General features: G+C 39.9%; 1 protein-coding gene across 1 annotated transcript in view; it reads left to right on the top strand.

The window, feature by feature from the left end:
- Positions 1-12481, top strand: part of TAF4B (TATA-box binding protein associated factor 4b) — a 120878-nt gene that overhangs the window by 51939 nt on the left and 56458 nt on the right. Inside the window, exons 10-11 of the mRNA XM_077809043.1 lie at positions 1765-1934; positions 5265-5395. Coding sequence (XP_077665169.1) covers positions 1765-1934; positions 5265-5395 — 301 coding nt within the window. The remainder of the gene's footprint in view (positions 1-1764; positions 1935-5264; positions 5396-12481) is intronic.

Here is a 12481-nt window from a genome sequence, read left to right as displayed (position 1 = left end):
ATACCTAGTATAAAAGTGTTAAAAGAAATTACTGTGGAAAAGTATTGTTGTTTTATATATAGATGTTGTCATGCAAGTCTTCCAGTATAACCACTACGTGGAATAACTTGAAAATACTTCAGGGTGATAGCCAGAATCTAACTTCTGTTAGCAATATTGTGTGAGTGCCTTTAACTTTCAACTGGAGTTCATTACACAGTGCCCTACTTGAAATAAATTAATTGAATGTATCATAGAAACTAGTAATTGTCAGGGCTATTTAGAGAAATGGATTTTTGCAGGTTGAAATCAATACATTAGTAGAGCTACACTACATGAGGAAAAGCATGTTATAATTTAGCCACATATTCTCTCAGTTCCTTACTTGAGCACTAAACTACAAGTTAGGTGAGAGAGTCATTTGGACTAAGTAGTATGAAATGATACTGGAGATGCACGTTTTTCTGTAGAACTCATCCTTGAAGGATCTAAGCATTAAATTTCAGCATGAACTTCTGTTAAGTCCTCTGGTGGCTTCGTGTATACGTTGTATTAATAGGTACACTGACTACATATCCCCCTTTACAGGCTGATCCATGGTAGTAGATGTAATTATACCACAGTGGGATCACAGCAGCCAAAGATTCTGTGGTCATTAGGAAGAGGGGAATTGGAGTGTACTTGTGAAGATCAATTAGCACTCAATTACCAGGCATTGAAGGCCTAATTTGCACACTTCCTGAAAGATTAAGAATTTCTATTCTGCTAATACATTATGAATACACTCTTGAAATTGCTCAACAGCTACTGGGGAGTAGAGGCAGGAAACATCAGTGGTGACTAGTTTTAAATCATTACTGGTCACTAACTGTTCTGATAATCGGGGGCTTTAGCCCTTGTCTTAGTACATTGAATTGGAGTACAAGTCTGTCAGCCACTTAAGAATAAATTAAATGAGTTTGAGTATCTGTTAGCTTCCTTTTCCCTCAACAAATTATGTAGAAACTGCCTAGCTGGAAAAGTAGACAAATGAAAAGGGGCAGAAACTGCCCTGAATACTGAAGATACAGTAGAACTTCAGATTTATGAACTGACCCATCAGCTACAGACCTCATTTGGAGTCCAAAGTATGCAATCAGGCAGCAGCAGAGACAAAAAAAGCAAATACAATCCAGTACCGTGTTAAATGTAAATTATTTTTTTTAAGCTTCCCCTTTTTTTAAATTTTTGGCAAGGTAAGGAAACTGTTTCTGTGCTCAGAGTAGCAGCCGTGTTAGTCTGTATCCGCAAAAAGAAAAGGAGTACTTGTGGCACCTTAGAGACTAACAAATTTATTTGAGCATAAGCTTTCGTGAATCCGACGAAGTGAGCTGTAGCTCATGAAAGCTTATGCTCAAATTTGTTAGTCTCTAAGGTGCCACAAGTACTCCTTTTCTTTTTGTTTCTGTGCTTGTTTCATTTAAATTTTGATAGCTAAAAGCAGCATTTTTCTTCTGCAAAGTAAAGTTTCAAAGCTGTATTAAGTCAATGTTCAGTTGCAAACTTTTGAAAGAACAATCAGTGTTTTGTCCAGAGTTACAAACATTTCAGAGTTACAAACAACCTCCATTCCAAAGGTGTTCATAACTCTTAGGTTCTGCTGTAGTAGACTGTTTGCCCACTGATGAATAGGGATGATTATATACAGGTAGTTTACACTTGTGTATAAAACTGGTCAGCAATACAAAAGTCTCTTTCAGGATGTGATGGAAAGAACAGAATAACAATTGGCTTTCTTTTTGGTAGAGATGAAGATGACATCAATGATGTGACTTCTATGGCTGGGGTCAACCTGAGTGAAGAGAATGCATGCATATTGGCAACAAATTCTGAAGTGGTCGGTACACTGATCCGATCTTGTGCAGATGAACCATTTCTCTCTTCAGAGGCTTTGCAAAAGAAGATCTTAGACATAGGTGAGATCAAAGCATCCGTAAATGATATTCTGGACTCAATGATTGCATTGAACAATTTTCACTCTTCTAAAAAATGAAATTAGAATGTATTGTAATCTCTTACTGAGTTCCTAAATCTCTATTTAGTCTGGAAAACAAGACAGCTATACTTCTTTATTTGAACTTCCAATCAGGAAATCGGTTCTAAACATTTTTGAGTGTGTCTTAAAAATAAAACTTTGTAAGATAACCCAAAGAAAAGATGCTGCAACAGCAACAAAGACATGAACAGAAGCTGTGAACCTTTTTAATTATGATTGTGACCTGTAATAGGTACTGCACAGTATCAGTTACCACAGGCATATTGGAACATGGTGTTGGTTAGTCAGCTTTCTACCGATGCAACCCATGACATAGGGAAGTATGAATAATTGCCTTCCTTCCCCCAACCCAGTGGCAGCTCTCAAGCTCTGAAATCTCACTATTAAATATGTACTTCTTACACAAGTGTTACAGATTCTGCTCATATGATCAGAAGTAAACCCAGGCCAGTCTATACGCAGGAAACAATCTGTTTAGTAAGAAGGTGACATTCCAACATATTCCTTTTTCAGTGTCTTCAGGGCTCCTGATAATCTTGAAAGCTGTTTCAGGAGTAGCAATCCTGTTGGCATGCGTTGATGCTCAAAACGACTGCTTTCCCTTGAGACCTATTTTTCAGGCCATTTTTGCTTCAGTGCCCGCAAGAACTCAGCTCACATTTTAAAGAGCTGGGCTGAGGGCAGATGGGGCAAAACTATGTATTTTTATTTATGTATTTATGAATAATATTGGGAGCATATACCAAGAATGCATATATTTAAAAACTTGATTGTATCTCTCCCCCAACCTCAGGCGGTCAATTTAGTGGGTCTAGTGAAGACCCTCCAAATTGACAGTGGATTGCTCTCCAGTTGACCCCTATACTCTACCCTGACGAGAAGAGTAAGGTAAGTCGACAGGAGAGTTTCTCCTGTCGACACCACTCCCCCACACCCCCGTGGTGTAGACCCCACAGTAACTCGACCTAAGGTACGTCAACTCCAGCTACGTTATTCACATAGCTGGAGTTGCGTAGCATAGGTAGTGTAGACGTAGCCTAAGTGTTAGATCGCTCTCTGCTCTCTACAGCAAACACACATGTGTACAGCACCTAGCAGAATGAGGTGCTAATCATGATCATCACTATTGGATGCTCTTATAAATTGATAAGAGATTTTTTTTATTTAAAAAAGTGGTTTCCTTGTTCCTTTTTCACTGCTTAGTCTCTACCTGCTTGGGTTGCCTTAATCGAACACTAAGGTTTTACAGTAAACACTGTCAGGCAATAACATTGTATGTGTGTCCATAACTCTCATGTGTTACAGAAATCCAATTACATGGTTATACTATTTCTCAATGTAATCAGACAACATTTCTGTACCCTTAGTCATCTATGTAATACCTTCTTCTGATACTACGTGATATGGTTAGCCAGAATTCGTGCAAGTGTTCTGTGTAAAGTATACTTAGTGTGGAAATTCTGTATACTTAGTGTGGAAATAGAAAATCTAGCTGTTAACTATAAAGTCTAGTTTTTAACTTGTCTCATCCCTGAAATGTATGTAAGGAAAGCAATGCTGCTAATTGAAAAGAAAATATGTAATACATAGGTAGTGACAATTTAATAAGTATCTTGGAAGCAATGCTCCTATGAGTCAATAATGAGATATTGTCATAATGGGGCAGTAAAACTGGAAGGAAACTCTTTTCTTATTTGAAACATAGTACGTTAATGTGTTAAGTCAGTTTTATTATGCAAGATGTAAACAAAGGGGCACAGTTAAGGCTGAAGGTGTAAAACTTTGGTATTTCTTGACTTGAGTGTTTAACCATGTAATTTTAACATGATAGCTTTACTTTATGGAGTGTATCTTCTAGTTCGTATTACACAATTTAGGTTGGGAGGGCAAGGGAAATATAGCAAGCACTGGTAATTGGACTAGTTTAAAAAGTAAATAGAAAGCTAAAGAATAATTGTTTCAAGTGGCTTGTAATTTCAAGTATTTCAGTATATATTTTTCACCTCCTCCTTCAGTGGGCTAGCTTTTGAAAGCTGTCTGAACTAAAATAATGTTGTCCCAAAATAAGCTACTGTCTAAAACTGGGCTCCTAGTACTTACTAACTTATGATCAAAAATGTTCATGCAGTTTGATCTTATATATAACATCATCATAGGCCCTTTGTGAGTACATAAACAATAAGGACCTATATTATCTGGGTGCTACCATTAAATGAGAATAAATAAAGGCATGCAAAACAGGTGATTATTTCAGAGTATATGCTACATTCTTAGCACTTCACTTTTTAGTGAGTAATACCATATTACATTTTAAATGAATACTAGTCTGTGCAGGGAGATGGCAAGAAAATTAAAACTTTCTGTCTTGACACTGATACCAGCATTGGTTATCAGTAGCTAAACTGTGCTGTCTATTTAAAAAGAAGTCGGGTTGTCCAGGTACCTACCTGTAGATGAATTGACATGTTGATTGTGTCAACCACAGGAATACTTCTCTTTGGCTATCTGCAACTGTGAGAAGGTTGCAGAGGTGACACTTAGCCTCGGGTGTACAGCCCAAGCAGCTTTGCTCAAAGCTGTCTCCCTTTTTGATAGCGGCTGTTGAAATATGGAGAGAGGCAGTAGGGCTCATAAGGGAACCGGGAGAGGAGTGGCAGTCTGAGAGAACAGGTCAGAGGCGATGGCATTATGACCCCAATTGGACGAGATATATATATTTCTCAAGTTACTACCTACGGAGTCCTAGGTTAATTTGGTATATACTGTTTGGTCAGAGGTAGATGAGAGGAGGCTCTTATGCCTGGAGTACATTGCAAAAAAAAAATCATTGAAATAAATGTCATGAGTTGTTAACAAGCAGTGTCTAACAGGGCAAAAATGCAATCCTCTATTTTTTTAATTACTGAAATTAACAGAATATGGCACTAATTTCTACAGCTACCCTTTCTCCCCCCTGAACATACGGCTTGATTTGTGTTCTTATTAACTTTGTCCTATAAATGACCTTGCAAGGAGAATGATTCTAGAGGCTAAGTGAAACAATGTCTATATTTTCTGAAGCTCCAGGCTAAGTTTTATTAATGTAATGTCTAAGATCTTTGAAGTTGTGACTTTACCAGGAAAATCATAATCTCCAAACCTTTATTCGTAATGGGTATGACTTCCAGGGGGAACAGAATACCTGCTGTGCTAATTATTTCAATTATCAGCTACTCTGAAAACACGTAATGGATTTTCTCTGCTTCCACAGGTAAAAGGCATGACATTATGGAACCTAACTCTGATGTTGTGAACTTGATCTCCCATGCTACACAGGAGAGATTACGAGGGCTCCTAGAAAAGCTGACTGTAATTGCTCAGCATCGAATGACAACCTATAAGGTAAAAGGAATTATTAAGCAATAATTATTTGCATTAAAGTTTGTTCTCTTCTGCAGCCTTAAAGGTAAACTTTCTCTCTGTATAAACACGCACATGCTGTATGTAAATTTTTAATCTGGCCCAAGACTATTTTCCAGATTTGCTACTGTTAATGGTGGCTTACAATTAATCCTGATGTTTCCCGTTTGACATCTTTGCTATGTGCACTAAAAGTTAAAATATGGTTAAACAAAAAAACCCTGGTTCAAACGTTTCATGGAAATGGTAATTTTAGTGCCAGTGCCTTTCTCATGGCACTTGACCATTGTACTGTTGCCAAAAACGAAATGCTTTTCACATGGCTACTTGGTCTGCATTGACTTCAGTGGCGCTAACGCTTGCAAAGCCATCAAGCAGGGTTGGATTGGCCAGAAGAATTTTCATTACTGGTTGTGATGCGTGAGCTTGAAAGAACGGAGCTTGGCTTTCTGATCTCTGCTTGTTTGAAGGGCTGGCAGTTACTTGTAAATTGGACTTACTTCATAAGGAAGTAATTGAAAGACCACAAACATGGATCCTCCAGTACACATTTTAGATTAAAACCACTGAAAACACCCTTGCAGTGCTAGGATCCTGCCATTTATGTGGTTGCCAAATTGATAGAATGGTTTACGAATGAAGCTGCATGTGAGAAGAAAGTTTCGCTAGTTATTAACTAACAGGACTGTGACAGGGTATACCAGGCCTTTTAGACCCCTTCCTTTGAGGCGCTATACCCTGCCCCAGGAAAGGAGCAGTGAAGGTGTGTCCTCTAGGCTTGGCTAGAAAGGCTGCAGGGAAGCACCAAATCAGAGCACAGCAAGCTCAGCTGAAAGGAACTGCGGGGTTTGAGCTAATCAGTACTTGGCTGGTACCAGAGGAGTAAGGAGGGGTGCTCCTGGCTGGTGGTGGTTGGCATTGGCATTCAGTGAGGAAGCAGAAGGGTTGAGAACTTCAGCCCTGAGGTAAGGGTAAAGAGGAAGGGGCTACTGTGGTTACAGGCCCAGGGAATGCAGCAGCAGTCGCAGCTATTAAAGGAAACAGCACATGGCTGCTATTTATACAGGTCCTGGTTTGGGATCCGGAGTAGTGGATGAGTCCGTCCCCCTCCCACCATGCCCCCCAAAGCCATGAGAAGGAGACAAGTTTAGTTTAGAAGCTTGAGCCCAGGCTCAGGGACAGGGCTGAAGACCCTGCAGAGAGCCAACCATTTGTTGGACTTCGTTACCCCGAAGGGGACTGAACTTGAAGGAGTGATGGGGCTTCAGAGCTGGGGCAATAAGAACTGATAAAGGCAAAGAGTCTCCAGGGAGACTGCTGTGTACCAGGGCACTCCCTGTGACCTGGGGGCACTGCTCTATACCAGAGCAGACACAGACTAAAGCTAGCCCAGAAGGGACTGAGAACTGGGCCCAGAGGCAGGACTAAAGACATTAATAAGGGCACAGGGACAGCCCCTGTTAGACCTCTTACCCGAGAATGGATTCATCCATCCATCCAACTATTACCTGAGTGACTTAGCTAGAGGGCTGAGCCACTGAAAACCTGCCTGAGGGCCACAGCCAACAGGGGATGCTGTCAGCAAAGAAAGGAAAGAGTGCAGGATTGCTCCCATCTGACAGTAGGTGCTCACGAGAGCTCACACTGTCACAAGGAGCTTTTTACTAATCTATAAAATGTATTTAAAAATTAAACATGGAAGAGGCAATATCAGAGAATGGGAAATGCAGTACCTGGCAGTGTCTGCGTAATAGTGTCTGAAGCAACTGGGACGTGCAGCTCCAACCCAGAAAGATGACATGGAACGAAATCCGATCTGAAAATAATGTACCAACTCCCAATGAGAAGAGCCTCTGGAAGTCAGCAAAGTTTGACATCTCTGTATCCCAACCAAAGACTTGGAAATTAGAAGCCTTTCTTGCACAAATGAAGTGAAGCAGATGCTGAAAGCTTGCAGAAACATTGGAAAGCTATGCCTTTAGCATCCTGTAAAGACAAAAGACAGCAAAGGGCAATTTCTGAACAATGGTCTTAATGTGGCACATAGACTTCTGACTGCCTTTGTCATAATGGAATGGGAACCAATAGATTTGTCAAATCGCTGCCAGAAGCTAAGGGCATGGCTACACTGGAAACTTCAAAGCGCTTTCGCAGGAGCGCTCTTGCGGCAGCACTTTGAAGCGTGAGTGTGGTCGCGCGTGAGCGCTGGGAGAAAGCTCTCCCAGCGCTCCTGGTAATCCACCTCCCCAGGGGGATTAGCTCTGAGTGCTGAGAGCACAGCTGCGCTGAAGGGGATGCCTTTCTCACCCCTGAGCTAGCAAGTTAGAGCGCTTTAAAATGTAAGTGTAGCCAAGCCCTAAAATAGAAAGATTATAATATTTCATCAGATGTCCCATTTCCTCAAAACGGCTGTAGCAATTCACAATCATGTGTATAGTCTTAAGCAAAAATGCAAGCCCTGAAAAATAAGACTTTTAGACACCTGTTTTTGCATAGGTAGTGTTTTTCTTGTATGAACTTCCTCTGTAACGTGTGTCTATAAAAAAAAAAAAAAAAAAAAAAAAATTGGGGCTTTTCATAATGTAACTAGGAATATATGTTTTTTTTAAGTGTGATAAATTTACATCACAAACATAAAAAGTAAAGAACAGTGTAGGTTTATGTGGCCCCAGTGTAATTCTCCTTCCCTTCTTCTCCCCTAGGGCCGGATATCTAGGGCTAGGTATTAATTTGCAACATGGGAATTCATTCCTATTTTGCATGTGTTCCACCAGCCAGGTGAGCATTCACAAATTCAGGCTTGCATGTGCAAAAGAGCTAGATTTCAAATCTGTGTATCTACAGCAGGATATGAGATACACCAGGTAACTCTTCAAGGATTACACTTTAAGTAAAATAACTTCCACCCATACTGTACAATAGGAGCGGTGAAAATGGGGGGAGAATCCTCTTGGGAGTTGAGTCAGGCCAAAAGCAAGTAATTCTTCCCCTTGCTGGATAGAGAAGTAAAGACTACAAAGAGCAACATGCATAGTGTTTTTGTTCTAGTCCTTCTAAAGAAACAGTCTATACAGTAAAATCTGCATTTGAGTCCACTATGAAATTCTGCATCTTGTCAGCTAGTCACTAATACAACTTTTTCAATGCATCTTTTATTAAAGTAACTGACTTAAAATGTGCTCTATTGTTCTCATATCCTCAAAAGTAAGGAAACTGATGTTGAAGCTTCCGTAACCTCTTTAACTTTAGCTCTATTGTGCGTAGTCATTACAACACATGTGAATCATAGATAAGTCTAGTTACACTATGAAGTTACGAAGTTGTTTCAGCTGTTATAACTGGTAGTTAATGCAGATCAATAAAGGAGGACGAGTGAGTCAATCTTGGCAGCTATCTTCTTGGGTGTTGATGTTATTTGATGATGCAGTTTTATAATGGATTGTAGCAATAGGAAGACCACAAGAATGAAACAATAAAAGAACTCTGTATGAGAGGAGTTTGTGTCCCCAAATAAGCCTATTGCTAGGCAAAGTGTGTGTTTAATTTTGGTATGGGCATGTTCCTGGCCCTCTCCATCCAAATTCTGCATCCTGATAGAAATTGGAATGGACTTTAAGCTCTGAAAAAGTAGACCTGCCTGTCCATCCTTATTAGTTCTTTGAGGGAGTCAACAAAATAGCTCAAGGAGAGCAGTAGATATGACTGCCTTTCAAAAAGCCTTTGATAGTTGCCACAAAAGCTTCTTGTTGTAGGTATTCCTGTAGTCAAGATATACAAGAGAAGGAATAAATGGTCAGTTTCTACATGGAAAGAGGTTAATAGTAAAGTATCTAAGCTATGTCTTCAAAGAAAAGTTTTCAGTGTATTGAATGAGATGGAAGAAGTTGTGAACAGTGAGGCAGATGACATGATTTCGGGTTGGCCAAAGCTAAAGGATTTTAAGGTATTTCAAAAGAGTCCCAACGGTCTTAAGCAATTAGACAACACAGTGACAAAATATTCTTCAACACAGTGACAAAATATTCTTGTGCTTGTCTGCATTGAAACATAAGAGTGGTTCAAATTTTTCCTACATGTTGATGGGCTTTGTGTATGGGAGAGACTTCTAGGTGTCATTGTGGATGGATCACTGTGGAACACCAGTCAAAGCAAATGAGATGTTAGGCTGCATTGTGGAGGCATATCTAGCAACTCCGTAAAGTTGAATGTTTCTGCATAAACCAAGGGTTTAACCCTTTTTCTATGTATCCTCCCCCAAACTACTGTGCTGACTCGTAACTTCTCAGAAAATTTCATTATGTACTCAACAAATTTCCTAATCTGTTCGGGAGTTAAAACTAAGTAGGTCCTTTAAGCTATTTAGTACCTACTATCAGCCTTTTTTGTGCCCAATAATCTCAGTAATTGAACACACTCTTCAAACTTCCCATACAGTTAAAACTCACTGAAATTCTGTTCATGTACTACATTTGAGTATTTGTTTAGGATTAGTGATCAGTTTTCCCTCTGCCTCTCTGCAGAGGCAGAAGGATGCAGTGGTGTACTACAGGGAATTCCATGGAGAGGTGCTCTTTCAAAGTGTCCAGCATCTCAACCAGACTGAGTGTCCCTGCTGTTTCATGGCATATGGGGCCACCATCTTTCCTGAGCAACAGTAGCTTTAGTCCTGTTGAGAACAAAGAGAGATGGTGGCCATTTTCAAAGGGGGCTTTAACTAATAACCATTAGAACATTCTGCAGCCTGCTCTGCCTAAATGACAGGGGTGGCCCTTATTATGTGCAGTTCAATGCTCCCTCCACTTAGTGATCCCTTTTTTTTGGTGTGTTTTTGGACTGAGCTAGAAAGAACTATCTACTCCTCAAGAGGTCTCTATTTTTTCTTTGTTCCCCCGATTTGGGGGGAATTCTTGGTAGGAGTTGGCATACTAAACCACACCTGCTTTAGTCAGAGTTCCCATTCATTCATAACAGCACGGTAATTGAGTAAGAAAACAGGAAGTCATACTTGCTTTTGAACTTGCTGCCAGGTATTTTCCCACTGAAGACATGCCTCATAATCCTCTATAATCTAGCTGCTGCAGAGACACTTCATTAGAGTATGTGGAAATAACTTTATGTATACGGATACATGTAAAATTAAGGTAAAATATTTACAGAGTTATATACACTTTAGCCAACATATTAGACTAATGTGCACCAATGCCCTTTTAAGACTTTATGCATTGCCAAAAAAGAAAAAAAGTGGGAGGGGAATTGATGGTTTCAGTTGGGGGATGAACTGTAAAAATCCCATGTATGTAAGCTTAAATTCTAAAGTGCAGTTCTAGTCTGAAAACATTCTTGGAGTGTCACTTGGGGGGATTGTGTGTTTGCCTTTCAATTACTTCCAGGGCAAACATGCTCAGTTTTAAAACAAAAAGACATTTTTTTGAACGGCCAGCCATGCAAACTCAACCTGACATATGAATCCAGCTTTCTGTCTTATGATATGCAATAATAGATTATGCAGACCAGATTGTACCCTCAGTTACACCTGTGCATCTCAGTGTCTTTGCTGGAATTGCACAGGTGTAGCTCAGGGCACGGTTTAATCCTGTATTGGAAATTTAACAATTATGTTAGCGCATGACTGTGAACAGAATCTTGCTCTCACATAGCGGTATTGGTTCTGCAGTATGAACAGGAGTAAAATATATAGTTTTATCACTGTAAAACAAGTGTATATGATGCCAAATGTTCACAGGGAGCAGATCTGTTGAGTTAACATGTTCAGTTTTTACATATTCCATATTTAACTGAACTTTAAAACTAAACAATTGAAAAAATAGTTCCTGCCTTACTTCAAAGACCTAATTTTGGAGTCCTGTTTCCTCTGTGAAAGTTGAGGATGATGCTGTTACCTATTGAAGTGGTGTAAGAAATCTCTATTCCCTGCACCACTAACGCTTTAAATCTTGCATTTGGGAACTTCAGATTGCATTTCTGACATTCCAGACTGGTAAAAGGTCTTAAGTATTTTAACTTCACACAGCCTCTTTACCTGCCATTCAAAGCAATACTGCAACATGGTGGATTCTAGGTTGCTACTTCAAAACAAATTCTACTAATATACCAATACTTACTTTCGGGATAGTGCACGTCCTGTGGGGAATGGTACAAGACCTAGAACCATAGCAAAACTGAATAGGGCAGAGGAGAATGGGATTCAAGGGTGTACCTTAGGATTTCTGACTTTGATTGCAAGCTCTTTTGGGGGCAGGAACTGTTACCTTGTGTTTCTAGGATGCCTCACACAGTGGGAGCCTGGTCTCTGATTGGGCTCTTGGGGCAATACCATAATATAAAGAACTCTTAGAAGGGGGCTCAAGCTGCATATAAGGGGAAGAGAAAACTATTGGTTAAGAATTCTGCATTAGTAGAGGGTTGAGTCATGCAGATTTTAAGATATCTTTGTGCCCACTAGTTCTATACTTTTTCCATTTTAAGTTGTTGTTTGGCACTGGATTCTTTCTGTGGAATGTGTAAACTAAAATGCTAAAGATGGAACTTAAACCAGTTACTGCTCACATGTCTGAGTTTATCCTTGCCCCATAAACTTATTGTGTATGCTGTAAAGTATTTGGGGGTACTCTTTTGAAAGACACCATATACAAAAGAATGTGGTATGGTGGTATAGCTTCATCCTGCCCCAAGTGATTTTGTAGCTCAACAATGATGATAAAAATACAAAGCCAATCCCAAAATATTTGCCTAACAAGACTACATCATAAACACACCACAGGGGATAACATTAGGGGCAGGGGCAGCCTGAGGAAAGAAGGGGTGAATGTTCCAGGAACCATGTGAGAAAAGGACAAAAAGACAAGAACAGATCTGTAGTAGGAGTATTTTTAAAAAAAGAACATGGGAATGGGTTGGGCTGGGCTGGGCTAGTGGCAACTTAAAGTGGTGAGGGAGGAGAAAAGGATGACATAGGTCCCAAGGTTTCAGTTTCTCTGAGATAAGAGGAAAAAGTGTACCACCAGTAAGAGGAGACACTCAAGTAACTTACCTAGAACAAATGAAAAA

The sequence above is a fragment of the Eretmochelys imbricata genome, chromosome 2 (genome assembly GCF_965152235.1).
Source record: "Eretmochelys imbricata isolate rEreImb1 chromosome 2, rEreImb1.hap1, whole genome shotgun sequence".
Classification (NCBI taxonomy): domain Eukaryota; kingdom Metazoa; phylum Chordata; order Testudines; family Cheloniidae; genus Eretmochelys; species Eretmochelys imbricata.
The sequence above is the reverse complement of the archived record's forward strand: the minus strand, read 5'-3'. Positions and strand labels throughout refer to the sequence as shown.